At 40.4% G+C, this 21,014-nt stretch overlaps 1 protein-coding gene across 1 annotated transcript in view; it reads right to left on the reverse strand.

Moving 5' to 3' along the window:
- STAB2 (stabilin 2) overlaps positions 1-21,014 on the reverse strand; it is a 164,718-nt gene that overhangs the window by 129,134 nt on the left and 14,570 nt on the right. Inside the window, exons 4-5 of the mRNA XM_046013404.1 lie at positions 11,811-11,896; positions 10,946-11,015 (exon numbers count right to left, since the gene is read on the reverse strand). Coding sequence (XP_045869360.1) covers positions 10,946-11,015; positions 11,811-11,896 — 156 coding nt within the window. The remainder of the gene's footprint in view (positions 1-10,945; positions 11,016-11,810; positions 11,897-21,014) is intronic.

The raw sequence follows: 21,014 nt of genomic DNA on the forward strand, positions 1-21,014 counted from the left end.
TAAATCATTTCTAAACTAATCAACAGCAGGGTAGGAGAATGCTCTGGCAGCAAGTTAAAGTCAGTGTTAAAAATAAACTGAAGCTAATAGAGCTGTCCTACTTACTGGCAGAATTGCCACCTCTGTGGGACCAGTGCCTTACTGGATGAAACCACACTGACACCCAGTGGAGGCCCAGCTGAAAAAGATTGCAAGTTTCCCTCGTCTTTGCTAATGGAAAAGATCAGCCATCACTGAACCATCCATCCATCTACCATCCATCCATCCACCATCAATCCACCATCCATCCATCCACCGTCTATCAATCCATCCATCCACCGTCTATCAATCCATCCATCCACCATCCACACACCATCCATCCATCCATCCACCCACCATCCATCCACCATCCACCTATCCATCCATCCAACCATTCATCCACCCACCATCCATCCACCATCCATCCATCCACTGTCCATCCGTCCATCTATCCATCCACTGTCCATCCGTCCATCTATCCATCCATCCATCCATCTATCCACCATCCATCTACCCATCCACCACCCATCCATCCACTATCCATCCATCCATCTGCCATCCATCCATCCAACCATCCATCCACCATCCATCATCCAATCCATCATCCATCCCCTATCCATCCACCCACCGTCCATCTATCCATCCATCTATCCACCATCCACCCACCATCCACCATCCACCTACCATCTATCCATCCATCTATCCATCCATCCATCCATCCATCCACCATCTATCCATCCACTCACCCAACCATCCATCCACCCATGCATGGTTTGGTTACCACTGGACTGTTTTTGTCCTCACTGACTATATGCTTCCATTGAGTGAGTGCTTGTGACCTGCTGCTCAGAGCTTTGCTAAATTGTCAGTCCCACAGGCAGGTATTATTATTCCTATTTTACAGATGGCGAGGGTTTAGAGAGGCTGAATAGATTGCCCCAGGTCACAAGCGAGTGAAGTTGGTTACATACTCAGGCCAGTCTGACTTCAAATCCTGCTCTTCTAACCATTACATTCTAGAGCTGTGTTCTCCAATATGGTGCAAACCTGCTGTATGTGGCTATTTAAATTTAAACTAAGTGACATGAACTGAGATTTAAAGTTCAGTCCTTTAGTTGCACTATCTGTATTTTAGGTACTCAGTGGCCACTGAGCACCAGGCATCTCTTTGGATGGTAGGGAGTCAGGATATTCCCTCATCTCCCAAAGTTCTATTGATTGGAAACTGGAGCTTGGAGTTTTCTCTCCTGAGTCTCAATTTAGGTTTCTTACTGAAAAATTTAGGTTTCTAGGAGGAGCAAGATGGCAGAGGAATAGGAGACCTAAATTTTGTCTGGTCCCAGGAATTCAGGTAGATAGTTATCAAACCACTCTGAACACCTACAAACTCAACAGGAGATTGAAGAGAAGAATAGCAGCAATTCTATGAACAGAAAAGCGACTACTTTCTGGAAGATAGGATGTGCAGTGAATATGAGGCAATATATAGGAAGACACACTGAGGGAGGAGAGGTAAGTTCCTGGCAAACCGTAGAGCAGCGGAGCAAAAAATCTGAACTTTCAGAAGTCTGCTCCACTGACGGACATCACTCCAGAGGTTAAGCAGGGGGTGGAGCTCTTGTTGGGATAGTGTGGTCTTAGGACCCGCAGGGTCACAGAAACACTGGGGGGTGCCTGAGTGACTGAGCTCCCAGGTATCACAGTGGGGAGGCTGACTGCAGAGACAGAGCTGAGGAGCGAGCTTTCAGTTTGGGATTACCTTAAACCATGATCTGAGGCAAAGTCGGGCCACTGCTCTTTGAGCAGGGACCCCACAAGTGGCAGATCTGGGGAGATGAACCTTCCTTCTCTGGGAGGAGGAGTGCAGGTGTGCGCTGCAGGAATCTGCTGGGTTTGGAGACACCAAATGGGGCACGAGCCAGAGATAGAAACACTCAGTACAGGCCGGATGAGCTTGGAGTGCAGCTGGTAGCCAGGGAGACAGGAATGATTGACTCTTTTCTCTGAGGGTGCACTGAGGAGTAGGGCTCTGAGATCTTTGCTCCTGTGGGGCCAGAGTTTGGGAGGCCCCATTTTCATTCTCATCCTCCAAAGCTGTATGGAAAGTGTTCAGGGAACAAAAGCTACCAAGAGCAAACCCGAACAGATTCCTTAGCCTGGCCTTTGGCAAGGGTGGTGCAATTCTGCCTCAGGGAAAGACATTTGAGCATCACTGCAACAGGTCTCTCCCCTAGAAGATCTGCAAGAACATCCAGCCAAGACCAAGTTTACTGATCAATGAGAACTGCAAAACACCAGTGCTAGAGGAATGCAAATAGAATTCATGGCATTTTTCCCATGAGTCTTTGGTCTTTCAAAGTTAAATTTTTAAAATGTTCATTATTTTTTTCCTATCTTTTGAGTATTTCCTCTTTCCTGTTTTAACCTATTTTGTCTTATCAATACCTTTAAACTATTTAAAAATATTAAAAATATTTAAAAATATTTTACAATTTTCATTTAAAAATATTTTATAATTTTCATTTTTATAGTCATATTCTAACCCTTCATTGTATTTAACCTTATTTTTTGTATATATATTTTTTTCTTTCTTTAAAATTTTGGGATAGAGTATCTTCTAACAGACGAAAATATACCCTAATCTAGTGTATGGCTTTGTGCTACTCTCCAGCCTGATCACATTCTCTCCTTTTTTTTTTTTTCCCTCCTTTTTCAACCGACTTTTTTTTTTTTAGAGATTTTATTTATTTATTTGACAGAGAGAGATCACAAGTAGACAGAGAGGCAGGCAGAGAGAGAGAGAGGGAAGCAGGCTCGCTGCTGAGCAGAGAGCCCGATGCGGGACTCGATCCAAGGACCCTGAGATCATGACCTGAACCGAAGGCAGCGGCCCAAACTACTGAGCCACCCAGGTGCCCCTTCAACCGACTTCTTATTTTATCAATTCTTTTTTAAAAATCTTTTTAAATTTTCATCTTTACAGTAATATTCCATCCCTTCATCATGTATGTGTGTGTATGTATATATGTGTATATATGTGTGTGTGTGTGTATGCATACATACATATATTTCTTTCTTTAAAATTTTGGGAGGCAATTTCTTCTAACAGACCAAAATACACCCCAATTCAAGTGTGTGGCTCTGTTCTATTCACCAGCCTATATATATATGTATATATAATTATTGTTATTATTTATTTATTTTTTCCTTTCTTCTCTCCCCAGTTTTGGGTCTCTTCTGATTTGGTTAGTGTATATTTTCCTGGGGTCATTGTTACCCTTTTAGCATTTTGTCCTCTCATTCACCTATTCTCTGGATAAAATGACAAGGTGGAAAAACTCGCCTCAAAAAAAAAAGAACAAGAAGCCATACTGACTGCTGGGGACCTAGTCATTACTGACATTAGTAAGATGTCAGAACTAGAATTCAGAAGGATGATTATAAAGATCCTAGCTGGGCTTGAAAAAATCACAGAAGTTACTAGAGAATCCCTTTCTGGAGAAATAAAATCCCTTTCTGAAGAAATAAAAGAACTATAATCTAACCAAGTTGGAGTAAAAAAAGCTATTAATGAGGTACAGTAAAAAATGGAAAGGAAAAGTGAATTAGGGGACATTGGAGGGGGAGAGGAACCACGAGACACTGTGGACTCTGAGAAACAAACTGAGGGTTTTGGAAGGGAGAGGGGTGGGGTAATGGGTGAGCCTCACAGTGGGTATTAAGGAGGGCATGTATTGCATGGAGCACTGGGGGTGGCACATAAACAATAAATCTTAGAACACTGAAAAAATAAAATAAAACAAAAAAAGTGGAGGCTCTTACTCCTGGTGTAAATGAGGCAGAATAGAAAATTAGTGATACAGAAGATCAAATGATGGATAATAAAGAAGCTGAGAAAAAGAATGATAAACAACTACTAGATTATAAGGGGAGAATTCGAGAGATAAGTGATACCATAAGACGAAACAATATTAGAATAATTGGGATTCCAGAAGAAGAAGGAGAGAGAGGGGAAGGAGGTATATTGGAGGAAATTGTAGTACAGAATTTCCCTAATTTGGGGAAGGAAGCAAACATCAAAATCCAGGAGGCATGGAGAACCCCCATCAAAATCAATAGAAATATATCAATACCATCATCTAATAGCAAAACTTACAAGTTTCAGAGACAAAGAGAAAATCCTGAAAGCAGCTCAGGACAAGAGACACAACAGCAGAAATATTAGATTGGCAGCAGACTTAGCCACAGAAACCTGGAAGGCCAGAAAGGACTGGCATGATATACTCAGCACTAAACAAGAAAAATATGCAGCCAAGAATACTATATCCAGCTAGGCTGTCATTAAAAATAGAAGGAGAGATAAAAAGCTTCCAGGACAAACAAACCCTAAAAGAATTTGCAAACACCAAACGAGACCTACAGGAAACATTGAAAGGGGTCCTCTAAGCAAAGGAGAGCCAAAAGTAGCAGACCAGAAAGGAACAGAGACAATATACATTAATAGTCACCTTACAGGCAATACAATGACACTAAATACATGCCTTTCAATACTTAAACTGAATGTAAATGGGCTAAATGACCCAATCAAAAGACACAGGGTATCAGGATGGATAAAAAAACAAGACCCATCCATATGCTGCCTGCAAGAAACTAATTTTTAATCCAAAGACACCTCCAGATTTAAAGCAAGCAGGTAGAAAGCAATTTGTGATGCTAGTGGACATCAAAACAAAGCTGGGGTGGCAAGTTTTATCTCAGAAAAATTAGATTGTAAGCCAAAGGCTATAATAAGAGATAAGGAAGGACACTATATCATACTTAAAATGTTTGTCCAACAGTTCTAACAGTCCAAGAAGTTCTAACAATTTTAAATATCTATGCCTCTAACATGGGAGCAGCCAAATATAAAGACCAATTAATAACAAAATCAAAGAAACACATTGACAATAATACAAGAATAGTAGTCGAATTTAACACCTCCTTCATTGAAATGGACAGAGCATCAAAGCAAAAGATCAACAAGGAAATAAAGGCTTTAAATGACACACTGGACCAGATAGACCTCACAGATATATTCAGAACTTTCCATCCCAAAGCAACAGAATACACATTCTTCTCTAGTGCCCATGGAACATTCTCTAGTAGATCACCTCCTGAGTCACAAATCAGCTCTCAGCCAGTACCAAAGACTGGGATCATTCCCTGCATATTTTCAGACCACAATGCTTTGAAAATAGAACTGAATCATAAGATTGGAAAGAACTCAAATACATAGAGGCTAAAGAACATCTTACTAAAGAATGAATGGGTCAACCAGAAAATTAAAGAAGAATTAAAAAAATTCATGGAAACAAATGAAAAAGAAAACACAACTATTCAAAAGTATTTGAGATGCAGCAAAGGCGGTCCTGAGAAGAAAGTATATAGCAATACAAGCCTTTCTCAAGAAACAAGAAAGACTTCAAATACACAACCTAACCCTACATCTAAAGGAGCTGGAGAAAGAACAGCAAAGAAAGCTTAAATCCAGCGGGAGAAGAGAAATAATAAAGATCAGAGCAGAAATCAATGAAATAGAGACCAAAAGAACAGCAGAGGAGATCAACAAAACCAGGATATGGCTCTTTGAAAGAATTAATAAGATTGATAAACCCCTGGTCTTATCCAAAAGAAAGGAGAAAGGACCCAAATTAATAAAATTATGAAAGAAAGAGGAGAGATCACAATCAACACCAAAGAAATAGAAACGATTATAAGAACATATTATGAGCAACTTTGATATGTCAGCAAATTTGATAATCTGGAAGAAATGGATGCATTCCTAGAGACACAAAAACTACCAAAACTGATCCAGGAAGAAATAGAAAACCTAAACAGATCCATCACCTGTAAGGAGATTGAAGCAGTCATCAAAAATCTCCCAACAAACAAGAGCCCAGGGCAAGACGGCTTCCCAGGGGAATTCTACCAAACATTTAAAGAAGAATTAATACCTATTCTCCTGAAACATTTCCAAAAGATAGAAATGGAAGGAAAACTTACAAACTCATTTTATGAGGCCCACATTACCTTGATCCCCAAACCAGACAAAGACCCCATCAAAAAGGAGAATTATAGACCAATATCCCTCATGAATATGGATGTAAAATTTCTCACCAAAACACTAGCCAATAGAATCCAACAGTACATGAAAAGGATTATTCACCATGACCTAGTGGGATTATTCCTGGGCTGCAAGGTTGTTTCAACATCCACAAATCAATCAATGTGATACAATACATTACTAAAAGAAAGAACAAGAACCATAGGATACTCTCAATAGATGCTGAAAAAGCATTTGACAAAGTACAGCATCCTTTCTTGATCAAAAATCTTCACGGTGTAGGGATAGAGGGTACCTCCTTCAATATGGTAAAAGCCATCTATGAAAATCCCACAGTGAATATCATTCTCAATGGGGAAGTACAGAGAGCTTTTCCCCTACGGTCAGGAACATGGCAGGGATGTCCACTATTACCACTGGTATTCAACATAGTACTAGAAGTCCTAGCCTCAGCAATTAGACAACAAAAAGAAATAAAAAGCATCTGAATCAGCAAAGAAGAAGTCAAACTCTCACTCTTTGCAGGTGATATGATACTTCATGTGGAAAACTCAGAAGACACCACTCCAAAACTGCTAGAACTCATACAGGAATTTAGGAAAGTGTCAAGATATAAAATCAATGCACAGAAATCAGTTGTATTTCTATACACCAACAGCAAGGCAGAAGAAAGAGAAATTAAGGAGTCAATCCCATTTACAATTGCACCCAAAACTATAAGATACCTAGGAATAAACCTAACCAAAGAGGCTAAGAATCTATATGCAGAAAACTATAAAGTACTTATGAAAGAAATTGAGGAAGACACAAAGAAATGGAAAAATGTTCCATGCTCCTGGATTGGAAGAATAAATATTGTGAAAATGTCTAGGCTACCTAAAGCAATCTACACATTTAATGCAATCCCTATCAAAATACCATCCATTTTTTTCAAAGAAATAACAAATAATCCTAAAATTTATATGGAACCAGAAAAGACCTCGAATAGCCAAAGGAATATTGAAAAAGAAAGCCAAAGTTGGTGGCATCACAATTCCGGACTTCAAGCTCTATTACAAAACTGTAATCAATAAGACTGTATGGTACTGGTACAAAAACAGACACATAGATCAATGGAACAGAATCGAGAGCCCAGAAATGGACCCTCAATTCTATGGTCAACTAGTCTTTGACAAAGCAGGAAAGAATGTCCAAGGGAGGGGGACAAAAACAGTCTCTTCAACAAATGGTGTTGGAAAAATTGGACAGCTACATGCGGAAGAATGAAACTGGACCATATCCTTATACCACACACAAAAATAGACTGCAAATGGATGAAAGACCTTAATGTGAGACAGGAATGCATCAAAATCCTTGAGGAGAACACAGGCAGCAACCACTTTGACCTTAGCCGCAGCAACTTCTTTCCACAAACATTGCCAAAGGCAAGGGAAGCAAGGGCAAAAATGAACTATTGGGACATCATCAAGATCAAAAGCTTTTGCACAGCAAAGGAGTCAACAAAACCAAAAGACAACTGACAGAATGGGAGAAGATTGTTACAAATGACCTATGATAAAGGGCTAGTATCTAAAATCTATAAAGAACTTATCAAACTCAATATCCAAAGAACAAATAATCCAACCAAAAAATGGGCAGAAGACATGAACAGAAATTTCTGCAAAAAATACATCCAAGTGGCCAACAGACACATGAAAAAGCTCAATGTCATTTGGTGTCAGGGAAATACAAATCAAAACCATAGTGAAATCCCACCTGACATCAGCCAGAATGGCTAAAATGAACAAGTCATGTGTTGGCGAGGATGCTGAGAAAGGGGAACTCTCCTACACTGTTGTTGGGAATGCAAGTTGGTGCAACCACTCTGAAAGACAGTATGGAGGTTCCTCAAAAAGTTGAGAAAAGAGCGACCCTATGACCCAGCAATTGCACTATTGGGTATTAATCCTAAAGATACAAATGTAGTGATCCAAAGGGGCATGTGCACCCAAATGTTTATGGCAGCAATGCCCAGAATAGCCAAACTATGGAGAGAACCTAGATGTCTACCAACAGATAAATGTATAAGATGTGATACACACACACACACACACACACACACACACACACACACACTGGAATACTATGCAGCCATCAAAAACTGAAATCTTGTCATTTGCAACAATGTGGATGGAACTATAGTGAATTATGTTAAGTGTAAAAAGTCAATGAGAGAAAGACAATTATCATATGACCTCACCGATATGAGGAATTTGAGAAACAAATTAGAGGAGCATAGGGGAAGGGAGGGAAAAATGAAACAAGATGAAAAAAGAGAGGGAGAAAAACCATAAGAGACTCTTAATCTCAGGAAACAATCTGAGGGTTTTTAGAGGGGAGAGGAGTGTGAGGGACCAGGTGGCTGGGTGATGGACATTGGGGAGGGTATCTGCTATGGTTACAAAAAAAAAAAAGGAAAAAAAATTTAGGTGTCTAATCCACCTTTCTCCCTTTCGCTTGCCCTTCCTCCATGGCACAAACAAGTGTGAAGGGAGGATAGTTTATTTAGAAATGTTTAGAATCTTCTTGTGTATCTTTTCTTATCAGCAACGAGCACCAATTTCTTGGAGGTAACATGGGTTCATCTTTCCAAATTTTCATCCCCCAGCCATACTTGGCTTTCTTGGTAAGTAAACAGTGTTGGATGCTATCCTTTTCCCCTTTCCATTTCAATATTTATTCAAAATATGTGATTCAGATCCTAGGATTATGGTAGGAAAGGACCACATTGGGAGACATGTCCTTTAATATAACACACAATGTTAAAAACACCCTGAACATCAGCATCTGTTTTTAATTTGTTTTTGCCAACACCCTTATGAAATCATCTTCTACGGAATGGTGGATGAATAAAAACACAAGATTGGGGGCCACTAGGGAATACTAGTTATTAGTAATAACAATTGCTAACATTTATTATGTACTGATGATATCACTAAATCCTCATAATAACACTAAAGGAGACAATATTATATTGTTTCTATTTTTACAGATGAAGACAAGACAGCATGTGCTTGGTTAACTGAAAGTTCCTAGGGCTGAAGCCTAGTCTGAGTGTAAGCCAAAGCTCTAATTCTCTGTACATGCTACCTCTCAAAATCAAGCTTGTGGGTCAGGACAACATGGCTGGAGTGAGTTCCATCATTCATTCATTCATGCACTCACCCACTTACTCACCCAGCCAACAAAAGTGTAGTGCATGTCTCGCATGCAAGTAGCACTTTGGGAGGTACTAGGAAGAAAGACGAATCAGTGCCTGCTTTCAAGGAATCATGAATTAGGAGACAATGTCTCTGATGCTGCAGGTCAAAGTTATTATACAGTCTGCAAATTTATGGGGGTGAGATGTCTATGTATGGGCATAGGTTTTATGGGGGTGAGATGTCTCTATATGGGCATAGGTTTTATGGAAAAGTTAATTTTGGTAGATCCTTCTTTGATTCGAATATTTTTTGAATCAAATATTTGAATCAAAGCAGGATCTACCAAAATTGACTTTTCCATAAAAACCACAACTAAGGAAGCCTTGGAGAAAGGTCACCTGACATATCCTTTCTGGGAGACTGAATCTGGCAGACACTGTCCCTACCATGCCCACATTCTCTAGGCCTTACCAATTCCTTGTCTTCCAGCCAACTTCCAATGTCCTGTGAGCCCTTCCTGGGATGGTGGCTCTGCCCAAGTGCTCACTGGGGGCTGGAATCAGCCTGTTGTCTTCTCTGGCTTCTAGAGGCTACCCACATTGCTTGGCTTGTGGTCCCTTTTCATTTTCAAAGACAGCAAAGGCTGGCAGAGTCTTCCTCACATCTCATCACTCTGACACAGTATTTTTTGCATTCTTCCTCCACATTTAAGGACTTTGGGGGTACAATCGGCCCATCTGGATCATCCAGCATAATTTCTTTATTTTAAGGTCAGATGATTATTAACCTGAATCCCATCTGCAACCTGAATTCTTCTTGCCATGTATGGTAGCATACTCCTAGGTCCAAGGGATTAGGATGTGGACATTTGGGGGAGGTCCTTATTTTGCCTACCACACTGTGGTTCCCGCTCCTCTGTGGTAGGATGACTCCAAGAGAAATGCTCTACAGTTCTACAGTAACACCCAGTTCCCCAGGGCATTAAGCTCTAATCATCTATGCTGGTCTCTGGCTTGATAACACACCCCTTATATTCCCTATGTCATTTTCTTAGTGTTTCTGGGATGTGCCAAATATGCTCCCTGTACTGAAATCCTTGTCTCAGGGTCTACTTCTGGGGATACCCCAGAGAATGGACAAGCCAGTATCAATTTGTTTGTTTGCTTGTTAATCTGCAAAATGGAGCCAACAATCCTTGATCACCTCAGGTGTTTGAGAACTCCTGAAAGGAAGGAACAGAATCTGGTGGGACCTATCATGGAAAAAGAAGTCCCTGGGAAGAAGGTCTATGCTGAGACCAGGACCAAGAAAGACCTCAAGAGCAAACAACAGGTGGATATGGGATCCTGGAACCTGGAGAGAGGGAACCATATGCTGCCAAGTTTGCCAGAAAGCATTACTGGTGAGCAGCTGACTGCCAGTGCTGAAAACCACAGAAAACACTGTCTCTCTTTTCAAAGACTGCATTTCTTGTCAATTCTTTGTTTTGCCTGTGTCAATTCTTTGTTTTGCCTGTGTAGACTACGTAACTCTTTGGAGTTTCCCCTGCAAGGAATAGCCTTTCTGGGGGCTTCAGCTGCCTAAGCTAAGTTTGACTCCCAGCCCTTACAAATGCATTTGATTACACAAAAATCAGACTTACCTGCTGAACAGCTGGGCCCAAATAAGTTGTCTTCAGCACAGGTTTCGCAGGCTGTTCCCCCAAACCCGTCCTGTAGAAAACCGGGTAGATGGCATGAGACCCAAGGAGTCAATGTTCCAGGAAGCCCTGGGATTTCTAACTGATGATCTGGTCAGCATTTTTTTCTCGACTGTATCTTCCTTCTGTCCTTTCCTGAAGCTCCTTCTTCCTATTTCTGCCTTTATACTTGACTGTTTTGTGTTATAATGCATACATTAACCCTGCATCATTTTTCACCAAGAGTCCGGAGCTCCTCATAAGGAAGCTGGTTTCTCAGTCCAAAGATACAAACAGAGGGCAAGTGCTAACTTCCACATATAATTTCACTCAAGAGTGAAATGAACACTCAGTTTTGCATTTCTGAAGACAATTGAGCTCTGTCCCTTTCACAGGGATTTCTTTGTATTTAAATTATCAAAGGTTTGAAGCTCACAAAAAGTCACTTTTGTGGGATAACAATAGACATTCTTCCTTGGCAGACCTGTAACCAAAGGATTAACAGGGACAGACAGATCCAGTAATTTCTACAGCCCTGTAGAGTTTCATGAAATATTTTCACAGATACAACCTCATTGCACTTTTTCAACAAATGTAATGACGTAGGTATTTTTTTTTATCAAACCCATTTTACAGAAGGATGTGCTTAAGCCTGAGGAGAGAACTGACTCTCTCAAAGTTCTCCAGCCCCTAAGGGATCATTTTGTCGCAAATCGTATACTCATTTTACTAATAGTGCTACTTCTTAGAGACTCCGCCTAGTGTATATGTGTTTAAGGAGGGACAACAGGGAAGGAGAGGGGGAAGGAGAACACATCTGTGAGCTTACGTGGCAGGAACAAGTTCCGTTTCCTTCCATGCCTTCCGCACAAATGCCCCTGCCGCTGCAGGGGGAGCTCGCACCTCCTGGACACTCTAGAGAATCAGAGAGCTCACATTCATTCATTCATGACTACACACAGCATTTTGCAAGGATATTCTGAGAATTTACTATGTGTCAGGTAGTGTGCTAGTTACCAGGGATAAGAAATGATTAAAGACCCTGAAGACATCACCCAGCGTTACGCGGGGAAGGTGAGTGAATCACAATATAATCAGGGGCTCTCCTAGAAGGCTTTGAACTGTCTCCCATTTCTTGAGCATTTGCTATACGTTAAAATTTTTAATTTTTATACTTTAAATTTTTCTAATTAAGTTATTCCCACTGAAACCCTGAGATGTTGCTATAGGTACTGGTTAGCAGATGAAGAGAGGTCACGTGGGTTTAGAGAGGTCAGAGAGGTCACATAATTTGGCCAAGATTTCCCAATTTATAAGTTGCAAAGCTGGGACTTTGGTTCAGCTCTCAGCATGACTCTAAAACTGGGCTTCTTCCTCAGTGCTCTAGACAGGGGACTGAGGGAACCCTGAGAAGGAAGGTATTGAGGTGAGACACCTGGGAAGGAGGAGTCATTCAAGCTGGGGTTTTAAAGGCTTGGTAGGAGTTTGTTTGTGTGAACAAGGTAGGATCAAATATTATCCGAAATTAAAGTTAGGAAGACAAATGCATTTCACAAAATAGCCGACAATAGAGTTCTAGATAATAATAAAGGATGCACATATACACTACTCAAAGCAAACCCCTGAAGTGAAGTCCTATTTTTAGCCCCATTTTCTAGATAAGGAAACTGAGGCACAGATAGTAGAGTGACTTGCCCAAAGCCATCCAGCTAGCCAGGGGTAATGAGGGTCTCCCCCTTCCTCTACCACAAGTGTCCACTTGTTGGACCTCCCTCCTCTCCTACCCCCATCAACAAAGCCACAAGCTTGCTCTGCCATATATATACCTCTTCCAAGAAACCAGCATCCATAGAAAATGAAATACAGTTCTTGGAAAAAGAGACTATTAACCACAGAAAGAAACAGTTCTGCCAAAGAGACCCTGATGGCTCACTTGAGTTACTAGGCTAGTTCTGGAAAAGAACACTTAAAACTTGTGGGTATAGGAAGGTGAGAGAGTCGAGTTCTACACCCATGGATGGTGTTTTCTCTGGCTTCCCTCTTCCCTGCACGCAGAATGTTGGTAACCTACAGAGTCTAGATGACACATTTTGAGTCTGTGGTCTTCCGTCCCATGACTGTGTTGCAGCCAGGTTTTGAACCATGGCAGGTGCTCCAGAGTCTACCACACTTACACTGCTCATTGCTATGGTATATACTCATCAAGCCCTGGTGTAGCTCAGAGTCACAGCGCAGATAACAGAAACGTTTATAAGAGGAGCAAAGGAGAAGACACACTGACATGTAGCTAATATCCATAAATCACCTTGAAAACTAATATGTTGGTTTGGGCCTCTCCCACCAACTGAAGCAGTGGCTATGTGAGACACAGAAGAGTCACAAAAGAGCCCAGACTCTGCCATCAGCATCTTCTGGGTTTGAGTCCCAGTACAAGTCTTTGCTAGCTGTACCTTTTTGGGAAAAATCAATGCATGACACTAAGATGCAGCTCAAGTGTCTTCCTGGCAGGTTGCGGTAAGGCCTGGAAATATTAGGTGCTCAACCAATGGCTGTTATTATTTAGAGTGGATACTCCTCATCCTCTCTAGTTTCTGTTCTTTCGGATTGGCGCTATAATAGGTAACAATACTTAGGAGATAGATTATCAGGCATCTGTTTGAATCAGGACTCTGTAAGGTCCTGAGTGTACAAGGTGAGCACACAGGCCGGGTCCCTTATTTCCATGGTCTTGCCAGTCTAGTGGGGAGAAAGTCATGGATTAATGGACAATCAGATAAGTACTGGTTTGCAAACTGAGATGAGGCTAATGGGAGAAGAGTTTTCTTCAATACAGTTACCCGAAGCTACCAAAATTGACCCCCCTAAACCTAATCCTCAATGATCCAGTTGACTTAGATTTGGTCTCATTAGGGGGCAACAGCCAGATCGTTAAAGAAGGAACCTGTTAAAGATTGTGGTCTTCACCTTAAAAAGAGCAGCAGGAGGCGGGGATGAAGAGGGCCTAATCAAGCAGGTACCAGGTAAACACTCTGAAGTTCACCTGAAGCCCAACTGAAACTCTTGCATTCACAATGCTGAGCAACGGGTGCTATGAGAGCATTTCCATAGATTGTTGACTATCCAATGGCCCTTCTTCTATTTCCTTTTGATGTTAGGCCCTTCTTGGTTTGAAATGGTATTTTGAGGATCAGGCCCACCTCTGGGCAGGACCAGGAAGATAGAGGGGTGACAGCTCTGCTACAGTTTCCCTCTCTTGGTCCCTGTGCCTCTCCCTATAACTAGGCAGGCAAGATGCTCTCTGAGTGACTGGTAGCTTACTTTGTGGCCTGGCTCAGAAGAACACAGGACCTCCCCAGCCCTGGGACTCAGCAATCAGTGCCACCTTGCAGAAATGTTTTCCTAGGCATTTTTATTCTATGACAATGATGCCAGGATCCCAGTTCCTACACTTGCATTCTGTTCGTTAGCTTCCTCCCTGCATTGGACCACCTCATCACCCATCTCCCATTTCTTCTGTCCATCCTGCTGCCCAGACATATGCTTCCTTCCACACCTTGCCTGTACCTCCCCCCACTCCCATTCAAATATGCTCTCCCGGGTCCTCCTCTGAGACAGATATGACTCTTCCATCTTCTGGATGTCCTTCCACTCGGCCCTTGTCTTCTGATAATGTATAGAGCAGAACACAAGGCAAAACTATCTACTGAGAACACAATTATAGGCCAAAGGCTGGTCACAGAAGACTTAGGGAGAATTTCCCATCCTAGTTCCTGAAAGTATGATGTTATGTCCAGGAAGTCTGGGCCTCCTTTTTCCTTAGGATGTAACTAACAGGCCCTTCGTTTAAAAAATTTAAGCAGGTTTTCCCATGAAGGTGATTCATTGGACCAGCTGTTTCTAATCACCTGGGGAAGGAGGTGGTGGGGGGAGGAATTCTTACAAAGGTAGATTCCTGAGGCCCTCCTCTCCAGGTAGAGTTGTTATGAAAACTCACCTCTCAGATGTGCACTGTGGGTGCATAATTTCCCTGTTAGCAAACATTCTGTTCACGAGGCCACAGTCTCCACATCTGCTTCTAGCCAGTGCCTGAGCATGGCAGGAATACCAGGGTGGATACTAGAGCAGGCCCTTTCCTGCAAGATGGAGGACTCCCCTGTTGGGTGACTTTGGCTGGAGTGCTCCCCAACAGCTTTACCCAATGTTCTTAGAATTACATGTAGTCTGTGACTTTTCCAATCTAACTTCCCTTGGTTCCCTCTCTTACTCAAAAGAGTCAGACATGCATCTTTTTATCTGAGAAGTTAAGTTTGAACTTAAAATCCTTCCTACGAAGAAAACTCCATGCCAGGTGACTTCACTAGTGCATATACCTCATATTTAAGGAAGAAATCATACAAATTATACAAAAGCTCTTCTGAAAAATTGAGGAAGATGGAACAGCTCCCTCAATATGGAAAGCGAATACTCTGATTCCCAAGCCTGACAGATACTTAAAAGGAAATTACAGATCAGCATCTCTAATCAACACAGACACAAAAGTTCTTTAAAAAAAATCTAAGGCAAGAAAACTCAACAGGAGTTTTCTCAAGAGAAGAATAGCAGCAATTCTAAGAACAGAAAAGCAACCACTTTCTGGAAGGTAGGACGTGTGGAGAAGTGATTCCGAGGTGATATATATGGGAAGATAGACTGCAGGGGGAGGAGTAGGCTCCTGGCAAGTGGTAAAGCAGTGGGGCACAAAATCAAAACTTTTAGAAGTCTGCTTCATTGAGGGATGTGGCCCCATATGCTAAGCAGGGGGTAGAGCCCTTGGGACAGTGTGGTCTCAGGACCCGAGGGGTCCCAAAAAGACCAGGAGTATCTGAGTGTGGCAGAGCTCCCATTATTGGAAGGGAAAGCTGGCTACAGAAATGGAGCCAAGGAGTGAGCTCTCATCTCTGGCTTACCTTAAACCATGATCTGAGACAGAGTTGGGCCATTATTCTTCGAGCAGGGACCCCACAAGTGGCAGATCCAGGGAGACCCCCACCTTCCTCCTATAGGAGGAGCAGCCTGGGAACATGCAGCAGGAATCTGCTGGGTTTGGAGACTTCAAATGGGGCTTTGCACCAGAGATAGAAATACTCGGTTACAGGCCGGGTGAGCTTGGAGCATGGCTGGAGTGAGAATACAATACATGGTGGGAAACAGAGTGATTGAGTGCTTTTCTCTAAGGACGCACTGAAGAGGGGGATGCCCAAGCTCTCCAGGTCAGACACTGGGAGGCCACCATCTTTATTCTCCTCCTCCAATGCTGTACGGAAAGCGTTCAGGGAACACAAGCTATTGAGAGCAAACCTGAGCAGATTGCTTAGCCTGGCCCTTGCCAAGGGCGGTGCAGTTCTGCCTCAGACAAAGACATTTGATAATCACTGCAACAGGTGCTTCCCCCAGAAGATTAGCAAGAACATCCAGCTAAGACCAATTTTACTGATCAATAAGAACTGTAAAACACCAGTGCTAGAGAAATGCAGCAAAATAGAATTCATGGCTTTTTACCCATGATTCTTTAGTCTTTCAAAGTTGAAGTTTTAAAATGTTCATTATTTTTTCTTTTTCTGTTTTTTTTGAATATTTCCTCTTTCCCATTTTAACCTATTTTATCTTATCAATACCTTTTAAAAAATCTTTTTCAATTTGCATTTTTATGGTCATATTCTAAACCTTCATTGTATTTAACCTTATTTTTTGAATACATATAAGTTTTTCTTTCTTTAAAATTTTGGGATAGAGTTTCTTCTAACGGATTAAAATATACCCTAAATCTGGCATATGGCTTTGTTCTAGTCTCCAGCCTGATGACATTCGCTCCCTCTTTTTTTCTTCTTTTAAACCAACTTGTTATCTTATTAATTCCTTTTTTTGAACTCAAATCTTTTTATTTATGAAAGTGATAATTTTCTCTCTATGTGTGAGTTGAGTTGACCCAGAGATAGAAAACCAGAGACTTAAATTTCAACTAAAATAAGAGTCTTGTTCCCTCATACTTGGGGGGATTACTCATTCAACAATCCTCTCAGTTTAGACATGGTGTTAGAAAAGACTAGTTTCAGCTACAAGTGATAAAGATGCTCAAATAAAAGCAGCTTCAAATGTATTGCTTTCAGAGGTAAATGAACTCTAGAGATAAACATTTCAGAGCTTGTCTGGTAACTCTGTAATTATTAGATCCAGACTCCTTGTATTTTATTGTTCTACCATTTACAACATCAGGCTGTGGTTCGAGATGACTTCCTAGGTGCCATGAAGTCCACATATCAGCAGGAGGATGGAGAAGTATCTGTGAAAGTTCTCCACCTCAACTTTCAGGAACATTTTCAATTCATTTTTTAAAATCTTTTTTAATTTTCATCTTTACAGTCAAATTCCATCCCTTCATTGCATTTACCCTTGTTTGTATATATAAAAAAGTTTTTTTTTCTTTAAATTTTTGGGAGGCTGTTTCTTCTAAGAAACCAAATACACCGCAAAACAAGTGTGTGACTCTGTTCTATTCACCAGTCTAATATATATAATATATTTTTTCTTGTTTCTTCTCCCACTGGTTTTGGGTCTTTTCTGATTTGATAATTGTGTATTTTTCTGGGGTCATTTCTACCCTTTAGCATTTTGTCCTTTCATTCATCTATTCTTCTCTGGACAAAATGACAAGGTGGAAAACTCACCTCAAAAAAAAAAAATAGAAAAAGAAAAAAAGAACAAGAGGCAGTACTGACTGCTGGGGACATAATCAATACCAACATTAGATAGATATCAGAACTAGAATTCAGAAGGATGATTATAAAGATGCTAATGGTTTTGAAAAAAGCATTACTAGATACTAGAGAATCCCTTTCTGGAGAAATAAACTCCCTTTCTGAAGAAATAAAAGAACTAAAATCTAACCAAGTTGAAATTAAAAAAGCTATTAATAAGGTGAAATAAAAAAATGGAGTCTCTTACTGTTAGGATAAATGAGGCAGAAGAGAGAATTAGTGATATAGAAGACCAAATGATGGAGAATAAAGAAGCTGAGAAAAGGAGAGATAACTACTGGACCATGAGAAGAGAATTTGAGAGATAAGTAATACCATAAGATGAAACAATATTAGAATAACTGGGATCCCAGAAGAATAAGAAAGAGAAAGAGGGGCAGAAGGTATATTGGAGCAAATTACAGCAGAGAAATCCCCTAATATGGGGAAGGAAACAAGAATCAAAATCCAGGAGACACAGAGACCATCTCTCAAAATCAATAAAAATTGGTCAAAGGGCGCCTGGGTGGCTCAGTGGGTTAAAGTCTCTGCCTTCGGCTCAGGTCATGATCCCAGGGTCCTGGGATTGAGCCCAACATCGGGCTCTCTGCTCAGCAGGGAGCCTGCTTCCTCCTGTTTCTCTGCCTGCCTCTCTGCCTACTTGAGATCTCTGTCTGTCAAATAAATAAATAAAATCCAAAAAAAAAAAATAAAATTGGTCTACACCCTGTCATCTAATAGTAAAATTACAAGTCTCAGTGACAAAGAGAGAACCCTGAAAGGAGCTTAGGACAAGAGATCTGTAACCTACAAAGGTACAAATATTAGATTAGCAGCAGACCTATCCACAGAGACCTCGCAGGCCAGAAAGGACTGGCATGATATAGTCAGAACACTAAATGCGAAAAATATGCAGCCAAGAATACTATATTCAGCTAGACTGTAATTGAAAATAGGAGAGATAAAAATCTTCCAGGACAAACAAAAACTAAAAGAACTTGCAAGCAACAAACTAGCAAAGAGAAGGCTAAAAGTAAGAGACCAGAAAGGAACAGAGACAATATACAGTAGCAGTCACCATACAGGCAATATGATGGCACTAAATACATACCTTCCAGTAGTTACGCTGAATGTAAATGGGCTAAATGACTCAATCAAAAGACACAGGGTATCAGGATGGATAAAAAAACAAGGCCAATAGATATAATGCCTGCAAGAAACTCATTTTAGATCCAAAGACACCTCCAGATTTAAAGCGAGCAGGTAGAAAATAATTTACTATGCTAATGGACATCAAAACAAAGCTGGGGTGGCAAGCCTTATCTCAGACAAATTAGATTGTAAGCCAAAGGCTATAATAAGAGATGAAGAAGGATCCTATATCATACTTAAAACGTTTGTCCAACCAGAAGATCTAACAGTTTTAAATATCTATGCCCCTAACATGGGAGAAGCCAACTATAAAGACCAATTAATAACAAAATCAAAGAAACACATTGACAATAATACAAGAATAGTAGGGGACTTTAACAACCCCCTTCATTGAAATGGGCAGATCGTCTAAGCAAGAGATCAACAGGGAAATAAAGGCTTTAAATGACATACTGGACCAGATAGATCTCACTGATATATTTAGAACATTCCAACCCAAAGCAATAGAATACACATTCTTCTCTAGTGTCCATGGAACATTCTCCAGAATAGATCACATCCTGAGTCACAAATCAGGTCTTAACTGGTATCAAAAGATTGGGATCATTGTGACCCATTTTCAGACCACAATGCTTTGAAAATTGAACTCAATCACAAGAGGAAAGTTGGAAAGAACTCAAATATATGGAAGCTAAAGAGCATCCTACTAAAGAATGAATAGGTCAGCCAGGAAATTAAAGAAGAATTAAAAAATTCATGGAAACAAATGAAAAAGAAAACACAACTGTTTAAAACTTTTAAAATCTGTTTAAAATCTTTGGGATGCAGCAAAGGCAGTCCTGAGAAGAAAGTATATAGCAATACAAGACTTTCTCAAGAAACAAGAAAGTCCTACATCTAAAGGAACTGGAGAAAGAACAGCAAAGAAAGCCTAAACCCAGCATGAGAAGAGAAATAATAAAGATCTGAGCAGAAATCAATGAAATAGAGACCAAAAGAATAGCAGAGGAGATCAACAAAACCAGGATATGGCTCTTTGAAAGAATTAATAAGATTGATAAATCCCTGGTCAGACTTATCCAAAAGAAAGGGGAAAGGACCCAAATTAATAAAATCATGAAAGAAGAGAGATCACAATCAACACCAAAGAAATAGAAACAATTATAAGAACATATTATGAGCACCTTTGATATGCCAGCAAATTTGATAATCTGGAAGAAATGGATGCATTTCTAGAGACATATAAACTACCAAAACTGAGCCAGGAAGAAATAGAAAGCCTGAACAGACCCATAACCTGTAAGGAGATTGAAACAGTCATCAAAAATCTTGCAAGAAACAAGAGCCCAGGGCCAGATGGCTTCCCATGTGAATTCTACCAAACATTTAAAGAAGAATTAATACCTATTCTCCTGAAACTGTTCCAAAAATAGAAATGGAAGGAAAACTTACAAACTCTTTTATGAGGCCAACATTACCTTGATCTCCAAACCAGACAAAGACCCCATCAAAAAGGAGAATTATAGGCCAATATCCCTCATGAATATGGATGTAAAATTTCTCACCAAAACACTAGCCAATAGGATCCAACTGTAAATGAAAAGGATTATTCACCACGACCTAGTGGGATTATTCCTGGGCTGCAAGGTTGTTTCAACATCCACAAATCAATCAATGTGATACAATACATTACTAGGTATCTATATATAAAAAATGAACCTTGATCCATACCTCAAATCATATACAAAGATTAACTTGCAGGAGATGATGGACTTAACACAATGCCTAAAATTATAGAGCTTCTAGAAGGAAAAATAAAAGAAAATCTTTGTGATATCACGGTAGGGAAAGATTTCTAGATATGATACAAAAAACCCTATCTATGAAAGAAAAATTGATATATTTGACCTCACCAAAATTCATAACATTTGCTTGTCTGAAGTTAGTGTTAAAGAATGAAAAGATAAGCCACAGACCACAAAGAAATATTTATAAATCGTGTATCATATAAAGGACTTGTACATCAAACATTTAAAGAACTCTCAATGCTCCAGAAACAAGAACTTGAAAGATACATGAAGAGTAAATAAGCACATGAAAAAATACAA

This window comes from Meles meles, chromosome 7 (assembly GCF_922984935.1).
Source record: "Meles meles chromosome 7, mMelMel3.1 paternal haplotype, whole genome shotgun sequence".
Lineage (NCBI taxonomy): Eukaryota > Metazoa > Chordata > Mammalia > Carnivora > Mustelidae > Meles > Meles meles.